Genomic DNA, 17,535 nt, shown 5'->3' with positions numbered 1-17,535 from the left:
AGACGTCAACTCTCTTTGGTCTTCACTTACCGATTGGCATGCCCCAGCCAGCGAGCAGGTATTCGTGCAGAAACGGCTCCGGATTCTGTGGAGGATATACCTAAGACTGATTTCAGCTTTTCTTCCTTGCATAAGTTGACTGCTCTCGTTAGGAGGGAAAAAGGAACATGACTGATGGACCTGCTGACCTCCCAGCTAATAGCGTCGCCAGCTACCGCAGAAAACTTGCAATCCCAAATCCAGCGCAGCATATCTATTGTTGCTTCGACTCCTGCATGCTCTGGCGCAGGATGAAGCGAGTATTCGCGCTTCTGTTGGTCCGTCATGACATTGTCCCATTCGTGGGTTACCCCAATCCGGATGAATAACATATCGCCCTTCTGGAATGTGATATCGCATTCCTTTGCAATTTCGATGATGTCGCCGAGCCGAATTTGGTGTGTGGAGAATGTGGTATATTCGATACCATGCTTTTCGGCCCACGAGGCGTAATCGATGAGCACTCCACGGCCCGTGATTCCGGCACGAGCCCAGTGCTGCATGCCGATCCGGTCCGTGGATCGGTCTAATATTTCGGTGGCAGTGGTCCCTCCATAGAAGACGCGGTGTGCGGGTTTATCGTCTGTCGCAGGGATCTTTTGTGAAAAGTGTCGTAGCCCGTCCCATTGACTGCTTTGCTCTTTGAATTCGTCAGTTTTTCAGGCCCTCAATGCGACAAAAGGCGATGGGGGAAGAAAACACATATGGGTGGGGGAGGGATGATACGTACGCGGATTGAAAACGTAGACATCGTCGAATGCAACCCCGTCGAGCAGAGAGATAATGTGATGTTGACATGGATGCCGATTGAGATTGGCCAATTCGAGTTTTGTCATTTCCCATCCAAGCGTCACACGTCGACCTGTCTTTATCTCTTTTGCTGCATTGGCCACTACTTCAGGGGTGAGCAAGGCAAGCTTTCCCAATCCTTCTTCGTTGCTCCCTGGCTTCCCAACCCAAACTTGTTTGGGATTGGGTAGTTTGTCGAAAGGAATATCGAAAGCAGATGAAGATGAGTCCATGGCTCGAACAAGGCGGCGGAATCACTATGGCAGTGACATTGATTTGTTGTTTACAAAGGAGGTTTCATCGCGTACATCTATTCGACATAGGACCTTCCAACAAGCATCGACGAGTCCCTAGCCTAGGCTTCCCCGCATCCAGAGCAGGAGGATAAGAACTTTGCGGCATATCCAAGAGGCTTTCCATATTTTGCGCAGCTAGCATACCTGTGATATGTGGAGTTCTTGGAAGCCTATAAGTTACACAAGTGCTAATTGGTAAGCGGCTACCGGCTTCGGGATAGTTAGATGTTCTACACATGAAGGCACAAATCACCGGATTACTATGCCGCTCCTCCGATAATCGGAGAAATAAGAGGTCTCGTTGATAATTTCCTGATCAGGAAGTCGGCCCTGATCGCTTATAATCGGCGAATTTTCACGGCAAAGTGTTCCCACGCCTTGGTTCTGATAGCAAACCCGCGAGCTGAGAATCGTGCTGGCGCGCAGCTGTTAGTGCCTAGAGCTAAAGTCGATAACATCATGAACTGACTAGCCTTCGTCTTAAAGGTCACAGGTCCTGACATTATGGTTTAGCGCCAGCACTAACTATTCCGTTCCTGGGCATCTGCGCCTGGGGCTTCGCTTGATCTTACCATTGAATTGGCCGCGCTTGAGGTTTTGGGGCGAACTTTAGTTAGCTTACCCAGATCCAGGAACCTTTTTAAGTTGATGGTTAGTGCCTCGGTTGGACGAAGCCGGTGGTCCCACAATTGCAGCATTTATCAAGAAGAGCAGTCGTGCATATGCCTAAGAGAGCACTTCATGAACCGTCCTGTCATGAAGGAAGGCTTGTTACTTCTCCAAAATTGGGATTCTCTATTGCTTTATACCAGTTTATGCGACTTCGGGGGCCACCTCGGCAGTGGGTTCAGACGTTTCCTCCACTTTTCCCTGAGTGTCAAGATAAGCGCGTGGTTTTCGGTGCGTACAAGCACCATGACAGGCGGAGACCCAAGTGGGCCTCGAATTGCTTGCCATTGCTTCACAATTATTACTGCTTGTATTGGTGAGGAAGTGGCTTTACTCTGGAATACTCGTTTAAGCTTTGTTCCTCTAACCACGTCTGACTCAGTCGAGCGTGTTCAACGTTTACCGCCAAATTATGGGGAAAATATTGTACCAAATCCCTCGGGATATCAAACACCCGGTTCCCCAGGAGAGCTTTTGTCATCTTACCTAGTTGTTTTCTGCCATATGTCACTGTGGTACTCCTTCCAAGGAGACAGCTCTGCATGGCCACTGCAATGCTGAACATGGCAGGTTACAGGTTTACTTTAAAGCTGAGGTATTTAACACGACAAATTGCCTGAAAAATTTTCATTTTTACCCTATTCGCCGATTTGCTTTAGCAGGTCGTGTAGCGCTACACTAACTGTTTGGCTCGGCCAAGCAGTATTTCAGGACCCTGTGACACAATGCTCATTTCATTAAAATTCGCTTACCGATAGCCATTTCGATGAATTTAATAACTGCCTAGGTTGTGGCGCCTTTCAAGGCTTAATGAGGACGGTGTTGGTACCACAGGTCATCCGATGCAAGGCGGGAAAGGAATAGTGCCATGAGAAACTCGAATTATGCCGTTCATTGAGTGCTTTGGCATCATGGCATCATTTCAATGATATTTATTCCCCCGATATCTACTCTGGATTTTCTTTTGTTTCCGTGGTTTTTTTACTATTCACGATCTCAATCCTTGTAGCTTTTGATAGTTATTGCTATCTACATTACGCAACGGCCCACCATGGCCGACTTTGGATCTCAGACGAGTCGTTACAACAGGCTCGTAATTGCATTCGTCGCCTTGGGCTCGCTGGTAGGTATTCTAACTAGTACCATGTTCTGAGACAGTCTTTATTTTTATTTTTGTTTTTGATATCATTTTCGACCTCTTCTTCTCTTCAATCCTTCTAACGGGCACTTCTATCTTAGACCTATGGTTACTCCGCATCGGTTATCAGTAGCACAATCGGTCAGCCAGGATGGTATTCCTTCTTCAAACTGCCCATGCAGGGCGAACCAGGATATGACACTGTGACTACCAATGCTATCGCAACTGCAAACGGTGTTTTCAGTGCCGGGGGTGCTGTCGGATCCCTCTTCATGATGTGGTCCTGTGAAGCATGGGGCCGCAAGGTTAATATCCAGCTTGGGTCTTTTCTTGCAATTTTGGGAGGTGTCTTACAGGGAGGTGCAGCGAACTTAAAGTATGTTATACCTCTGTGGAAAAATATCTTGTAGTCCTATGTATGATGCTTACGTTCCAATACGATGGCACTGACAATGGTGGTCAGGATGTTCCAAGCCGGTCGTTTCGTCTCGGGGACGTCCATCGGCATTCTTGTCACTGTCTGCCCTATGTACTTCGCGGAAATGTCTAGTCCATTCGTTCGGGGCTGGCTGGTAGGACACCATGCAATTTTCCTTGTTTTCGGATACATGCTGTCTGGCTGGGTCGGCTATGGGTGTTACTTCGCTACGGGCGTGAATCCGTCGTTTGCCTGGAGATTTCCCCTTTGCCTTCAAATCCTGAGTCCATTACTTCTCTTGATTGGCTCTCCATGGCTGCCCCGATCACCCAGGTGGCTAATCTCTAAAGGAAAGTATGACGAAGCTTGGGAGATCCTTCGCCGGCTCAGACAGTCAAAGGACGATCCTCAGGATCTCGTGGCGAAGGAGGAATTTTATCAGAGCAAGGAGCAGGTGAAGCTCGAAGCAGAGAAACTCGCTGCTACCGGATCTAGCCTCTGGATGGCAGTGCTCAAGAAGAAGTCTTATCGGAAGAGAATGATTATTGGATTCTTGACCCAGTGGGGTGCTGAGTTTGGTGGTCCACTTATCATTGTGAGTCTAGGTTTTGAGACCAGACTTTGCCTGGGGAATGAGGATAGCTAATTGATCTTGATCGTCAGAATAACTATGCTGTGATCCTCTATACTAACCTTGGAATGACTGGTCATATGCCTTTGTTGTTAAGCGCACTGTGGCTGACAACCGCAGGTATGTATTCATCGATAATTTATTCAGATGGGTACCACTCACTGACGATGCGAAAGGCCTGATCTACAATCCACTCGGGGCGTGGCTTCATGACAAGGTCAACTCCCGCCGAATGATGTATATTGTCGGTTTTGTGGGCATCTTCATCACCACGTCTTGCTTGGCTGCAATGACAGCCGAATACGCTGGCACAACAAACCGTGTTGGTAACGGGTTTGGCATATTCTTCATCTTCTTGTACCTAGCATTCCAGGGGTAAGTCAACTCCATTCCCTCTTTGTCCCTTTGCAAACGTTTCTGACATTCCTGCAACAGAACATTCTGCGATACAACGATGTACATTTACGTCTCTGAAATTTTCCCTACCGAGATCCGCCCTATTGGAATGGGTTTCTCGCTTTTCGGCCAGTTTGCATGTAAGCGCTACATGCTCTGACAATATGCACATATAGAGTCTAATGACGTCGTTTAGCAACCATCATCCTCCTCCAGACCGCGCCTATTGGCTTCGCTCGCGTAGGATGGAAATACTACCTAGTTGTGATCATCTGGTCCGCTTTTTTCATTCCCGGTAAGATAAAAGCTTCCTCATTCTCCTCTTTTCTTCATAAAGCGGTCAACATACCAATACCCATTTTCTTTGATAGTGATATACTTCTTCTTCCCCGAAACCGCCCGTCTGAGCCTGGAAGAAATAGCCAAGAACTTTGGCGAAGAGGTCGCCGTTGACATCACTACAGCGACGGAGGAGGAGAAGGTAAAGTTGGAAGAGACCGTTGCTTCGGGGGATATGATCAAGACGGGCAACTTACCTACAGCTGCGGAGGCGAAGGAGAGTGCCTAAGGCGCATAAATCGGTACAGGAAGGATGTTCCAGTGAAAACTAAAATGATAGGTTCAGATCTAAAAGATAAAGACGCGCGGAATACTCCGTACATGTTTTATATTTCAGTGTATTTATAGCAAAATGCAGAATATATATGTTTGTGTATTTGTGTAGTTTCAAAAGGATCTTCTTTTGAGCCTTTTCGAAGGCATAACACATTGGAGGGTTACTACACCCCAGTTCCGCCTATTAAGAACGAGCGGTGACATGGAGAAGTGAATCCAACATCCTCGTCTCATCTTCAAGCCATAGGAAGACAACAGGGCAATGAATCCATTTTAGCGCCGCCTGCAATTTCAGCCCTCTCGAGAGTAATCCAATATGGCTTCCTCAGTTGCTTTCTTTTGCTTCAACTTTTAGCTTTTGCTATTCTCATCATCCTCTGCTCCGAGGTAGGTTTCAAGAGTCAACTCACACTCCTACTAGATGGTAAGGAGTTAATGAGGGAAAGTGGGACTATCCGGAGTCTAGAGAAGAGACCGGGCTTTCATCTTCCTCTAGCATCGTTAACAGAGTCGTTTTACTGGTTTTATTGGCACCCTATGGATTGTCTTGCTCGCCATCACGTGGTTGTGAAGGAGACGATAGATCAAGTTGGCGATGGGTTTGGCGAGGATTCTTTGGACGTCCTTGTTGATGTGGCTGCTTATTAGACGTCAGACATTGACTGTTGTGACGTTTTGCTGGTCGTGCAGGGAGTTGCGAGCTGTAGCCGCTGAATTTTTTTGTCGTCACCGTTGCTTCTTCCGCCGAAAGCGGAACCTCAGCCCATCTTCACTGTCCGAATCTCTTGTTCGCGATCGCTTCCTTGCTCTCAATGTGGTGCGTTGCGAGGAAGGTTGAGATGTTGTCGTAGTATCATTTGACTCCTGCACGACAGACAGATGCCGCTCGGTTCTCGGGCTGTTGTTACAACTACGATGCTCGCTTCCAGCATCAAATGTCCTCCTATTAGCCTCTTCTAGTGGAACAATGATAGCTTGTATCCTATGCTGTACGCCACCGTCGCCTTTACGCCGGAACTTCTTAAAGTTCTTGCGACCGTTCCAGCGATCGTCACATCGATCACCATCGCCATTTGATGGTCGATCCGGCCGCGCTTTTTCGAGAACTGGCATTTCCTCGATTATGGCAAGGTTTTGAATACGAGACAAGTCCATGCCATCAACAATCGCCGCAGTCTCTTCCTCTTCCCATCGTGCCATCGCAGCGCGATCCTCCGCTTCACGATGTTGCCGCACTGCTTTGATCACATCCAACTTTGGCCTTTTCGATTTAGGCGGTGGTTGCGGTGGCGGCGTAGCCGCACGGCGTGTTCGACCGTTGAAGTGTTGTTTCATAGCGGTGGCTCCTGGTAGAAGCTCTGACACTCCATCATCTACATCTGACATTTCTTGGTCTTGTACTGATTGATCTGGCATCGAATTCATGGCGGTAGTCTGGTCGTGTGTTAGATACTGGGCGCCTTAGCGTACACCGTTCATACATACCTGGGACGGCTCTTCAGGGACGTCTTCTGCCTCAAGAGTATAAACTGGAATAGACTCCATGTCAAACCCATCATCAAAATCTTTGAATTTAGGAACATAGGTTTGTTGCGTCCGTGTGCGCTTGGTAGGTCTGCGGCTCTTCTGAGTTTCTTCTGTTGTTACGGCCCGTGTCGAGGTAGCTGCAAGCCTTGAAGGTGCCAATTCTTCAGGGTCCTCCATCACTTGATCCTGCGATTGAGCAGTAGGTTCCTCCACAACCAACGGCTTGTAAGGTCTATAAAGTTTTGATGCATTGTTTCGCAAGATTGAATCCAAGAATTCGCCGGGTTCAATGGATCGTTGGCCTGTCAGGCGGCCAACTTCATTTTCAAAACGTTCAAACCATTTTTCATGCCTCTTCTTTCGAGGTTGTACTAATAAGACTCCGCCGCTACCGTCTAAATCACGAGCCAGCCCTTTATTACCAGAAGCGCGAGTCATATAGTCTATAAGTTCCTGTGGGGTATTTTTTTCAGGTTCGACCTTGAACAAAAGCGCCTTGCCGTGGCCATTGGTAATCGGGCCTTGTAATTCTTCGAACCTTGAGCTATCGCAGAATACAAAGGTATAACCTTCAAATACATCTAGCCTTTCCAGCTGAGGTTCATAGGCGGAATCGGGTAAGTCGGTTGTCTCCTTTCCCCGAGGTGGGAGGTGCTTCGTCGGATCTGGCCACGCCGCATCGAAGTCCAGTTCCAATGGACAGAGGGCCTCTTCCCGCTCGAGTTCGGTGGAAGTTGCAGCGTACACGAGATGCTCAATGTAAGCCGGGTCAACGATATGTTTTCCATTGATAAGCGCTTGCAATCCCTTGGCAGTGTTACGCTTTTTCTGCACAACATGAGTTGTTTTGTCGACAACATATGGAAGGATGGTTTTAATGTCCAGATCTTCTAGGCGCGATTGAGCATGGCTTAGGGGGTCTTCTTCCTGTGAGCCGAACGAGAAGCTCAGGACAACGGGACACCATTTTATCCTATCAGATGTAGAGACATAAGTAGATAGGTCAAGTATTACTCGGAATAGAATGTATGCCACGTACTTTAGCGGATGCGGATATCTTCCCAGGACAACTGAATATTCATCCCGGCCGCTCAACTCCTTGGTTGTGCCTTTGATAGTTTCACCATCGATGATGGTGCCACACTTTGACTTCTGATCGGTGAGGGTGAGCTTGGAGCGCGCGTGAATGTGCAACTACGTAATCTCTCAGCTTTAGGCCCATTATGAAATCGCGAGAACATACGCCGTCTCCCTGTTGAACACGTCCAACCTCAATGACGAGATGGTGTCTTGAAATGGTCGCGGAGTTGATTGCATGGGTAGCTATAAAAGATTTGTGTTACTCTGAAATCAGTTCCTTAGCACAGAACCAACAAATAGGGAGACATACTTCCAGCCTGGACTCGACCGAAGAGATATCTTTTTCCAGGTTTCAGCCATATCCTTTTCCCTGGTGGATGGTCAGCTCAAGTAAGCTGGGAGAAAAGTTGACAGAACGCACCTCGAAGAAAGTCACCGTCTGATGACAGGATCCACATATTGACAAGATCACTCTACCATAGTCTGGGCTCCTCTCTATAGTTGGAGGACGGCAGCAGGGGATGGCTATTCTTTGCTCACCAAATCCCCTCGTGCCAATTCAGCGAAACACGCCGACACGCGTGATCACGTGACAACCGACCCACACCAAAACTAAATTGGCCGAACACTCTCGCGTCAGAAAATCTGGAGATGTGGGAATGGGTCGGCAGCAGCGCAAATAGGGTCATTTCTGGAATTGTACTCCGTACTGTCGATATTAGTTATGGCATCTTGTCCGCAGCACGATGAACGCGTCGGAGAATGCTGACGCTCCCCTACAACCCAGATCTAACGAATCTGACGAGACGCTGAAACATCACCTTCTGGGCCCCTCACTGACAAAGGCTGGCCAGGACAAAGTTGACCAACAGAAAGTACGTCGCAAGCGGTCATCCCTGCTGAGGGCTGCGGGATAACTTGAGCTAACGGGCGATCAGGTTTCAGAAATCATTTACGAAGCGTCAAAGGGGTCTAAATTCTTTAATCATGAAAAACTTCGTGACCAGGCACTTACAGAGAAGATCAGTCGCATTTTGGCACAGAAAGAAAAGCTAGAGAAGCAGGATCTTACAGCACATACCCGTCGAGCGGACGAATACATTGCAGAACTGGAACTGAGTCGAGATCTCTCTCAGACTGTCGTTCACCTTGACTGCGATGCGTTCTTTGCCGCAGTGGAGGAGTTGGACCGACCGGAATTACGGAGTGTTCCGATGGCCGTGGGGAAAGGAGTCCTGACTACCTGCAATTATGTTGCCAGAAAGTACGGTTGCCGAAGTGGCATGGCAAGCTTTGTTGCTAAAAAGCTATGTCCGCAGCTGATTTGCCTCCCTCAAAATTATGCGAAATATACTGCTAAAGCCAAGGAGATTCGAGCCATTCTCGCCAATTATGATCCTCAATTTGAGAGTGCCAGCATCGATGAAGCATATTTGAACATCACGGAATACTGCCTGACCAACAATATGGAGCCACAAGAGGCCGTTCAGAAACTGCGGAACGAAATAGCAGTAGAGACGAAAATAACGGTCTCTGCGGGGATTGCTGCGAACGCTAAAATTGCGAAAATTGCATCTAACTGGAATAAACCTAATGGACAGTTTTACGTTCCCAGTGATCGTGCGGCCATCATGGAATTCATGGCTAAAATCCCAGTACGGAAAGTGAATGGCGTAGGACGGGTATTCGAGCGCGAATTAGAAGCGGTAGGAATTAAGATGTGCAGCGATATCTACTCGCTTAGGGGAATGTTGGCCACATTATTTGGACAAAAGGCATTCCAGTTTTTGATGCAGTGTTACTTGGGGCTTGGGAGAACGAACATTGCACCTGCTGAAGAGCGCCAAAGGAAAAGTGTTGGGACCGAAAGGACATTCCGAGATTTGGAAGGATTTGCCAGTCTTCAAGACAAACTCAAGTCAACTGCGATAGAGCTTGAACGAGACCTGCGTGTGGCTGAATTCAAAGGACGAACGCTAGTTCTAAAGATTAAGCTGCATACCTTCGAGATTATCTCAAGACAGGTGGTGACACCCAAACCCGTTTACCTTGCAGATGATCTCTACAAGTACGCACTCCCTTTACTGACAAAAATTAACAAAGAGACGCCAAATCTGAAGATTCGTTTAATGGGGCTTCGCTGCACCAATCTTGTTAGCACAAAGAGACCTGACATTAATTTCTTTGGTGTAAAGGGGGCAGGCGCACCCGAATCATTAATGGACTCGATGAGTGGTGCTTCTGATGAAAAAGTGATGTCTACCGAAGAAGAGTTTGAAGCTGCAGCTCGGGAGGAAAGAACTGAGGATCTTCAAAGCCTTGAAGCGCTGAGTCAAGACCTTGAATCATCTCATCAAGAGTTCGCTGAAGTCGCCGATAGCCCAGCTCAGCCAACAGCTAGCGAAAATCGGAGCACAAACAATGACACTTGGACATGTCCTATCTGCTCATGTCCACAACGAGCAGATGATATGGCGTTCAACCAACATGTGGACTTTTGCCTTTCAAAGGATACAATCAAAGAGGCCGTTGATATGACTTTAATCTATGATGAGACCATACCACCGCCTCAACGAAAGCGAGCGGGAGAGAACTTTTTTAATCGAGAATCTCCGCGTAAGCGCGTGTTCTTCGGCTAATCTACTAGTGTTACCTTTAACGCCCCTTCGGAGCACATACGAAGAGGTTGAAAAATGAGAGATGTATTTGGATCAGTGCTGCAATGTGTATATGGTGAATGTTAGGTAACGAGACATGAATGTCTAACCCGCTGTCTCCTCACAGTCACATTTGCTCGTCTCTTAAATTCGAATGTTATAGACTCTCGAATGCGCCCTGTTTGTTCAGCTAGGACGTGAGCTGCCCTAACTATAAGGTTCATTCAACCTGAGTTTTGTATCAGGGCTACACTTCTACTTTCGCAAGGCTGTCTGCAAACAAACACTTGCCAGACCTTTTGCACAGCAACGATTCGGAATATTGTAAAGCCATTCGAAACGCGTACTATACCTAAATACCTGCAGGCTCCGGCTGAAGCTTTGTGAGCAGATGGAGAAGAGTGACCATGTAAGGTGTCTCACCACTCAATGAGCCAAACCACTCAACGAGCCAAATTCCTTCCAATGCTCCATGCTACGAATTTATTAATTATCTCAACAATGAATTATTATTATTAAACTCTATATAACGTTGTGACGGTTAGCCGGCGGCCGAAACTGGCGGTTCTCGCTGCCATTTTTCGACGCCTGCTAACCGCCGACCCTTGATCATCACGTGAAGTAATCACCACGACAACGGACCTTCGCTCCACGCACACCCAAGATATCCGTGGTCCTGGCGCTGAATTTCGTGGCCCTCCTTCACCCTCGCTCACCCACTCGCTCACCCTGCGGAGGGGGGAGCTGTTTTTGATGCTTCACCATGCCAATTCCGGCTCCCCCTTCAACCATCATGTTCTCTCCAGTTCCAGGCTCTGTGGCCCTGATCATGTCTTCTCGAGTTCCCATTCTTCCTAAGAGTCGCTCTTGTAGCTCTTCTGGGCATCTCTGTGGCCGGCTTTTCCTGGGTCTTGATCATGGCGCATCACTCTCACCCAGCTGGACCTGACAATAAAGGGAGCAAAAGCCAGAGCAATGTTATCTCTGTCCTGGATGCCATAGTGGCCCTGGAGGTCAGCTATTCAGACAGCAGGTATGAAAGCAGCACTGCCAGCAAGAATAAAGATGATGATGAGGGCCAACTCCCCACCAAACACTATCTTGCCCTGGCTGAGAGCCTTAATATCACCCAGCTTCAACAGAAGCAGTACAGCCCCAACACCCAAGAGAAGCTGGATGAGACCCATGATTACTGGAAGAGATAGGCAATGGCTCCCTTGACCCTTGAACCATGTTCAAAGCTCACCAGGATCTCTGAGCAGGTATTGTTGACACATCAAGATTAATGTGGTGAAGAAATAGAGTGAGATCTCAGACTTGGATGAGACTGTTTGCTTTCTGTAGTCATTCCTCAGTTGGTGGTGCAATATCCATCATGGCAAGGACAACTGGCACTGTCTGGGCATCAAACACAAGAGCTCATTGGAGATATTTTGGAAGTGGTGGCATCTTGTCCTCAAACAGAAGACAGTGTCTGGACTCAGCAAAGATATGATTGTCAAGATGGAAGATGTGAGAATCTACATTTCTCTTTTCAGAGCACCCCACAAGAAGCATTGCTAATCTCTCTTGTAGGTCATTGCACAGGTGGCCAAGAACAAGAAGCTGGAGCTTGTGGGATGGCCAAAGAAGAACATGTACATTGAAGATGTTACTGAGTTCACCCATGTCATCCTCACCACCACAGAGATGATGTTTGTCTGTGACTGGCAGTGCATTTAATTTCTGTTGTTCCTGCAGCTTGCAGCCATCACCACCAGCTGTCCATTGATGCTCCTCCATCTTCAGTATTGAGACATCATCCTAACCCTGATCTGAGACCCTGATGGTGGATGCCTCTGGTTGTTCATATACTTAAAGCCAGAATTTACAAAAAGATTCCTGGGAGATAAGGCACCATATGTGTTCCTGGTTGTCGCGGTGCTGCCTGGTTGACTGACAGAACTAATAGGAATGAGTTTAAAATTCCTGAAATCATCTTTGATTCAACTCTGGTTCTCAGTCCACATGTCACCTTGCTGACTATGCTCTTTCACATCAAAGGCTTCAAGTTGATTTTGACCACTGGGCTGGTGTTGGATTTGGCAGAAAAACTCTACAGTGTCAACATGCTGGAGGGAAAGGGAGAGCAGTGGCTGCTACTGAAGAATGAATTGCTGGATAAGTTTGTGTTTTGCCAGACAGAGCCAACACCCACTGGATATCAAATTTGCTTGGAGTTGATGTTGACTGCAGCCATGGTAAGGTCCTGCATGCATAGGGCTGGTGAGATCACAGGCTTTGAGGTGGTCGCCCACCTGTACAATCTCCAGTACACTGGAGCTAAGACTTTTAACAACAGCAGTGAGTACCCTCCAATCACTTTGTGTTTCAGTCACATCAAAAGGCTAACAGTGAGCAGAGGAGGTTTCAGAAGCTCTCCAGAATGTCATGCTCCAGCATGTGGATATCTGCATCTTTGTCAAGCATTACCAGGTGGATGTTGATGTTGACATCCAGGGCATTGTGTGGAAAACAGGCTCTCAAACAGCATTGGTGTGATTTGCCTGCTTGATGAGTGTGTCAATCAACCCTAACTGACTGTATAAGCTCTCTTCTGAAGAATTGTGGTCCCTCAATTACCTTCCAGTTGTTCTTGCCTGGCAAGATACAGTTAAGAAGTACAAGTGGAAGTTGGAGGATTGCAAAGTTGAGCTTGAATGTGCTAACCAAGTGTGCAAGACTGTGTTTGGGCATCTTGATGACAAAGTGCTTGCTGAGTCTTATCTCAAGGTGCTGGAGAAGCTGGAAGTTTTCTGCAATTGGACAGTGGAAGCAAAGTCAGAGCACAACAAGGCTGTCTGTGAGCTCTGTAATAAGAAGCAGTGACAGTGGAACCAATGGATCTGTGAGAATCTTGAGTGTTACAAGAATGAGCAGCCTGTGATTGACCTTGAATGACAACTGTCTGGGAAGCTGGTGGATACCAAAGTTGTGGACACTTTTGAGTATGAAGGCTTCATGCCTCCTGAGCACCTGGTGTTTGTGGATCAGATGCTGACCATGCTGGATACCAGCCTTGAAGCAGAATACCGGAGGCGAATCAACACAATCAACGCGGGAGTTGCATTCTGTGGTGTGGAAGAAGGACGACTGTCTCGCCCGTCCACCCAGTCTCGCGGACGCCCTGTGCCTCCTGATGATGATGATGTTATCTCCCCGCCCGCCAAGCGGCAGCGGCGCTCGACAGAGGACGACACCGAGGCTCTTTTGTGCAAAGCAATGGACTCTGTGCGGATTGACCCATGAATTGACTCACAAAAAGAACAGCGGCCTCGGGTCTGCTTTCTCTGTGTTGGGAATCCTAATTGCTTGCTGAAGGACTGGATCAAGGTATATGCAACTCCTGCTTCACTTACAAGGCATTTTCTAAGAAGACATATCAACCCTCCGTGGCTGGCCATGGGGGTTGAGTGCAATGTTTGTGAGAGAGAGGTGCTTCCGGCCAAATCTGCTCTTCTAAACCATGCAGAGAAGGCCCATGGAACTGTTGTGAGGGGCCGCGCGCAGATGGAGCTAGCATCACAATAGCAGCATAGCCTGGCAAAATTATTTTGTATATCACACTGTAGTAATCATGATAGATTCTCGACACTCCTTTCTATAATCCCCTGCTTGACACCTCAGGCGGCCAAGAGTGTAAACATGTACTGCAAGTGTTAAGCTATTTTTAATAAACTTCTCTGCTGCTGTTTGATATTCTTTGAACCAAGAACCGTCTCCAGTTCGGGCGTCCCCAGTTCGGGGTTGATTGATTGATTTATTCATACCGGGAGACTGACCTAGCCGCCCTTTGTGGCAGCTATGCAGCGCGTGACTAAAATACAGACCCAGTCACCCTTCACCTTGGGAGAAGTAACCCCTGTGGGGATCCCTGGACACTGTGATGATCCCAGGAACAACACAGCAGACCGCCTGGCCAAAGAGATAATGTGGCCTAACACGGAACACCTGTTCTCGCGCCTTCTCTCTAGGAAGAAGTGGTCGATCTCAAGTATGCTCGGAGGAGAAGGACAAAAAGGTAAGAAGAGTAAGTCAAATGGTGAATCAAGTAGCATACTCAACGCGGTACTGGCATCATGGAGGTTTCAAAGCCGCGCGCCATGAGGGCCGCATGATTGAAATCGACGGCACCAGGCCACCACCGGCCTTGATGAGGCTCTAAATGTATTAACCACATGTCTATTCTCTCTAATAAAGATAAAGAAGACTCTCAAGCACATATTGCCCCATCTATTCTTGACACAAAATATGCCTAGCCATTACCCAGCCAAAAGCGGAGAGAAACCCAACACATGCCAACTGAAGGACCACAAACATCCAGCCTAGAGCCGCAATAAGTCCCATTGGGACCTACCCCTATTATAGATATGAGATATGCGCAACCCGGTCCGAGAGTATCTTGAAGGAGACTGATTTCATCTTTCTTGAGCATCTAGCATATGCTTTGACCCTGCACTGCACGAAATGCCTCTTGACCTTCTTTCAGCATCTTGCATTTGCTTTCCAAATGCTCGCGCATCTGCACCACCTCGGGGGATTCTGAAGCAAGGAAAGAGATGTCTCTGTCGGTGTATCGAGCCAGAGTTATGGGAGAGAAAATTTCAGCGAGAGGGGCAACAAGATGGCGCTCAATAACCTGCTTTGTGACCACGTCGATAAAATACTTTTTCTCTGCCTGCACAATCCGTCAGTGATATGGCGGAAACCAAGTTCAGGTCCGGGTACTAGATACATACCTTATAATACGCGGCATGTGCATCAAGGGCCGCCTCAGCAGATACTTTATCCATGTCTCTCTCAATTGAGTTTGGGAGCTTTCCATGAAAAGTGTCAGGGTCAATGTAGCTCTTTTTCTCGTATTTCGGGCTCCTAGTCCATGTCTTCTGGTCAACTACCACAGTCGCCTCTCCACTGGCTTCCTTTACACCTTTTAACAACTGTTTCCTTTGGACCTTCTGCAGTGTATCTGTGAAATAGTGGTTGTACGTGATTGGATGCCGTTGCTTGTCCTTTTCAATGTTCCTGAGCTCATTGAAAGCTGCGTTGAGGGCATTCTCCAAAGCAGGCAGGACAGTTAAGTTTAGGAGGCGGGGTTTGATCTCTGGGGCGGCAGTGTAGTCCAGGATAAGGTGCAGGAAGGCTCTGCATGTTGCTGCAACTCTGTTGATGTGCTCACGTGCAATGGTATCCCATCTCTCAGATTGTTCCCAAAACAAATGGCTTATTAGCATCGGGTTGAATATGCCGGGAATCTCACGGCCACGACTCCGTTGCAGCAGCTGAACGACTCGTTTGTTGGCTTGCTTCCGGGTCAGCTTAACAGGCCCCGACTGCTGCGGGTCAAATGCCTCGGGTTGAGATTGCTCTTCTGGAATTGTGGTGCTGTGTTCCTCGGCGTCAGTGTCGTCAGAGCTGGCGTCATTGTATCATTCTCATCGCTCTCATGGATATGAAATTTATGCCCATGTTGGTGCATGCGTTCCGCAAACCGGATGTTCAGATGTTGAACCACTGCTCTGAGTCGGCAAAGGTTTGTTTCCCCATCAATGGGCGCGGTAATATCAATTCTGCCAAAAAACTCCCCTTCGTAATTCCCGTTCATACTCGTGAGGACTATGTCGTAGGCAGAGCTGAAAAGTTCTGCCAGGTATACTCGTTGATCAGTTAATGTCGCACGGCTCTTTCCAATTAACTGAAGCTGCATTTGAGCAGTCCTGGCCATACTGTCAAGCTCCCCTTTGAGGATTGGGAGCTCACGCTTTAAGTGATGGAACAGAAGTTGGCTAAGACGCCCACGGAGGGAATCAATGCCTTTTATCCGTTGTGGAAGAGCCCGGTAGCTTCCATTGTTAAAGAATGCTCGCTCTTTCAAGTTTCGCTCCATGAAAGACAGATGGTGCTCACCATCTTCATGATTCTTCAACAAATGCCATCCGAGTTCGAAATAGATATCTCGATTTTGGGCCAGGTCAAGCCAAACACGCTCATTGTCAGAGCTGGGATGTAGGTAGTCAGGCTTTGTGATAACACCAAACGTACGTGCACCCTTCGGATCGAATTTTCGACAGTTCTTCAGAATCACTTGATTGGCGTAGTCATTCTTGGCTGAGATGATTGCGAGGATAATGGTGCGGTCTTCGGAGATATAATCCTCAACAAGAGAACTAATCAGTTGTACATCCTCCTCTGACTGTGACTTATTGGCTGAATGGATGAGGCCAGGAAGATCGACGAATGTGCTGCTCTAGAGTTCAGGTTGAGGAAAGACTAATCAGTATATGGCGGAACTTACAGCTGTGGTTGGTCTGGTCCACAAATTTCAATACTCAAAACATCTCTTGTGAATGCTTTGTGCTCATTCAGCCCCATTGCCTCGGTAGCCTCATCCATGAGGGAAGGGAGCTCCCCAAAGTCGTTGATTGACCTTGAAAAACTCTCAAGTTTCAGCTGCTCATCCTTAGTCCGGCTGCGGTCTGGGTTGATTTTGCAAGATATCACTGACTCCACATCTCGCCTCATAATAATCTGGGTTGCAAAGCGGGTGCACAAGTTTTCCTTGCGTGGAAACAGAATCTCTGTGATCGCTTCGAGGACCGAGCTCTTGCCAGAGGACTGGTCACCACAAACAACAATCTGTGGTAATTGCAAGACTGAACTCAATCCTGCACGACGGAGCCTGTCAACCAAACGCATAAACTTGCACTGCTCGACACTTTGCAGGGCCTCCAAGGAGCTGGTCGACAAGTTTGGTGTGCCTGTTGAGCTTGGATCTGACGAACTGATCACCTTAGCGGACGGCATGGCCTGATGTTCACTGTTCTGAGAAGGAATTAGCAAAATTCATGAGGCGATAAGGATATACTTACAACTGCAGGATCAAGGGAGTCCATCCTGCTTCTAATAGCAAGTAATATTTCTGTGAGAAAACAGTAAGCCACGGATAAACCTGTCAGAGGAAGGAAAGTAAACTGTTTCGAGATTGGACAGGAGGTGTGACGGCCAGTCAATATGAGATAAGGAATATCATATTGGTGCTATCTATTCGAGAATAACAAGCTGGGAAAGAGAAGAAAGAAAAGAAGGCGTGCTTTGGTGTTGAGAGAGATGTAAACACCTCGTCAGGCGACTCCCGGCCTCTAGCCCTAATCTCCAGCCCTAATCAGGAGTGCGGCATCTACGGCGTCTACGGGCCGTGACAGTAGGCCAGAAGTTGGAGTTCTTATAAGCAGCCCAGATAT

The 17,535-nt window shown here is 47.8% G+C and overlaps 8 protein-coding genes across 8 annotated transcripts; 5 read left to right on the top strand and 3 right to left on the bottom strand.

Annotated features, from left to right (window-relative positions):
• Positions 1–22: 22 nt before the first annotated feature.
• On the bottom strand, positions 23–1,061 carry D8B26_004423 (uncharacterized protein; the record flags this gene model as incomplete). Its single annotated transcript, XM_066124476.1, has 3 exons — positions 23–100; positions 189–679; positions 770–1,061. 3 exons carry the CDS (start codon positions 1,059–1,061, stop codon positions 23–25), a joined length of 861 nt encoding a protein of 286 aa, XP_065980557.1.
• A 1,783-nt stretch (positions 1,062–2,844) lies between these two features.
• Positions 2,845–4,944, top strand: D8B26_004422 (uncharacterized protein; the record flags this gene model as incomplete). Its single annotated transcript, XM_003064958.2, has 8 exons — positions 2,845–2,916; positions 3,033–3,307; positions 3,395–3,944; positions 4,013–4,100; positions 4,157–4,355; positions 4,416–4,516; positions 4,573–4,671; positions 4,748–4,944. 8 exons carry the CDS (start codon positions 2,845–2,847, stop codon positions 4,942–4,944), a joined length of 1,581 nt encoding a protein of 526 aa, XP_003065004.1.
• A 773-nt stretch (positions 4,945–5,717) lies between these two features.
• D8B26_004421 (uncharacterized protein) lies at positions 5,718–8,062 on the bottom strand (the record flags this gene model as incomplete). The annotated part of the gene is made up of 6 exons (XM_066124475.1): positions 8,020–8,062; positions 7,909–7,968; positions 7,762–7,841; positions 7,558–7,712; positions 6,477–7,491; positions 5,718–6,425 (listed from the first exon to the last, which is right to left on the bottom strand). The coding sequence occupies exons 1-6, from the start codon at positions 8,054–8,056 to the stop codon at positions 5,718–5,720; spliced, it is 2,055 nt and encodes a 684-aa protein (XP_065980556.1). The 5' UTR covers positions 8,057–8,062.
• A 183-nt stretch (positions 8,063–8,245) lies between these two features.
• Positions 8,246–10,463, top strand: D8B26_004420 (uncharacterized protein). Its single transcript, XM_003064956.2, has 2 exons — positions 8,246–8,473; positions 8,537–10,463. Exons 1-2 carry the CDS (start codon positions 8,345–8,347, stop codon positions 10,235–10,237), a joined length of 1,830 nt encoding a protein of 609 aa, XP_003065002.2. The 5' UTR covers positions 8,246–8,344; the 3' UTR covers positions 10,238–10,463.
• Positions 10,464–11,172: 709 nt separating this feature from the next.
• On the top strand, positions 11,173–11,460 carry D8B26_004419 (uncharacterized protein; the record flags this gene model as incomplete). The annotated part of the gene is made up of 1 exon (XM_066124474.1): positions 11,173–11,460. One exon carries the CDS (start codon positions 11,173–11,175, stop codon positions 11,458–11,460), a length of 288 nt encoding a protein of 95 aa, XP_065980555.1.
• Positions 11,461–11,544: 84 nt separating this feature from the next.
• On the top strand, positions 11,545–13,123 carry D8B26_004418 (uncharacterized protein; the record flags this gene model as incomplete). Its single annotated transcript, XM_003064955.2, has 5 exons — positions 11,545–11,767; positions 11,831–11,949; positions 12,207–12,598; positions 12,657–12,790; positions 12,845–13,123. Exons 1-5 carry the CDS (start codon positions 11,747–11,749, stop codon positions 13,121–13,123), a joined length of 945 nt encoding a protein of 314 aa, XP_003065001.2. The 5' UTR covers positions 11,545–11,746.
• A 174-nt stretch (positions 13,124–13,297) lies between these two features.
• On the top strand, positions 13,298–13,543 carry D8B26_004417 (uncharacterized protein; the record flags this gene model as incomplete). The annotated part of the gene is made up of 1 exon (XM_066124473.1): positions 13,298–13,543. One exon carries the CDS (start codon positions 13,298–13,300, stop codon positions 13,541–13,543), a length of 246 nt encoding a protein of 81 aa, XP_065980554.1.
• A 957-nt stretch (positions 13,544–14,500) lies between these two features.
• D8B26_004416 (uncharacterized protein) lies at positions 14,501–17,187 on the bottom strand (the record flags this gene model as incomplete). The annotated part of the gene is made up of 5 exons (XM_066124472.1): positions 14,501–14,972; positions 15,034–15,679; positions 15,787–16,536; positions 16,590–17,116; positions 17,164–17,187. 5 exons carry the CDS (start codon positions 17,185–17,187, stop codon positions 14,730–14,732), a joined length of 2,190 nt encoding a protein of 729 aa, XP_065980553.1. The 3' UTR covers positions 14,501–14,729.
• Between the last annotated feature and the right edge of the window lie 348 nt (positions 17,188–17,535).

Source organism: Coccidioides posadasii, chromosome 2 (genome assembly GCF_018416015.2).
Source record: "Coccidioides posadasii str. Silveira chromosome 2, complete sequence".
NCBI classification, from domain to species: Eukaryota; Fungi; Ascomycota; class Eurotiomycetes; order Onygenales; family Onygenaceae; genus Coccidioides; species Coccidioides posadasii.
Note: the sequence above shows the minus strand (reverse complement) of the source record. Positions and strands in the feature narration are given on the sequence as shown.

What these genes read in the sequence shown, in the direction of transcription:
- D8B26_004420 (XM_003064956.2), top strand. Translation starts at nt 8,345, where the DNA reads ATGAACGCGTCGGAGAATGCTGACGCTCCCCTACAACCCAGATCTAAC. An exon ending in ACAAAGTTGACCAACAGAAA is followed by an intron (nt 8,474 to 8,536) that starts GTACGTCGCAAG and finishes ACGGGCGATCAG; the next exon opens with GTTTCAGAAATCATTTACGA.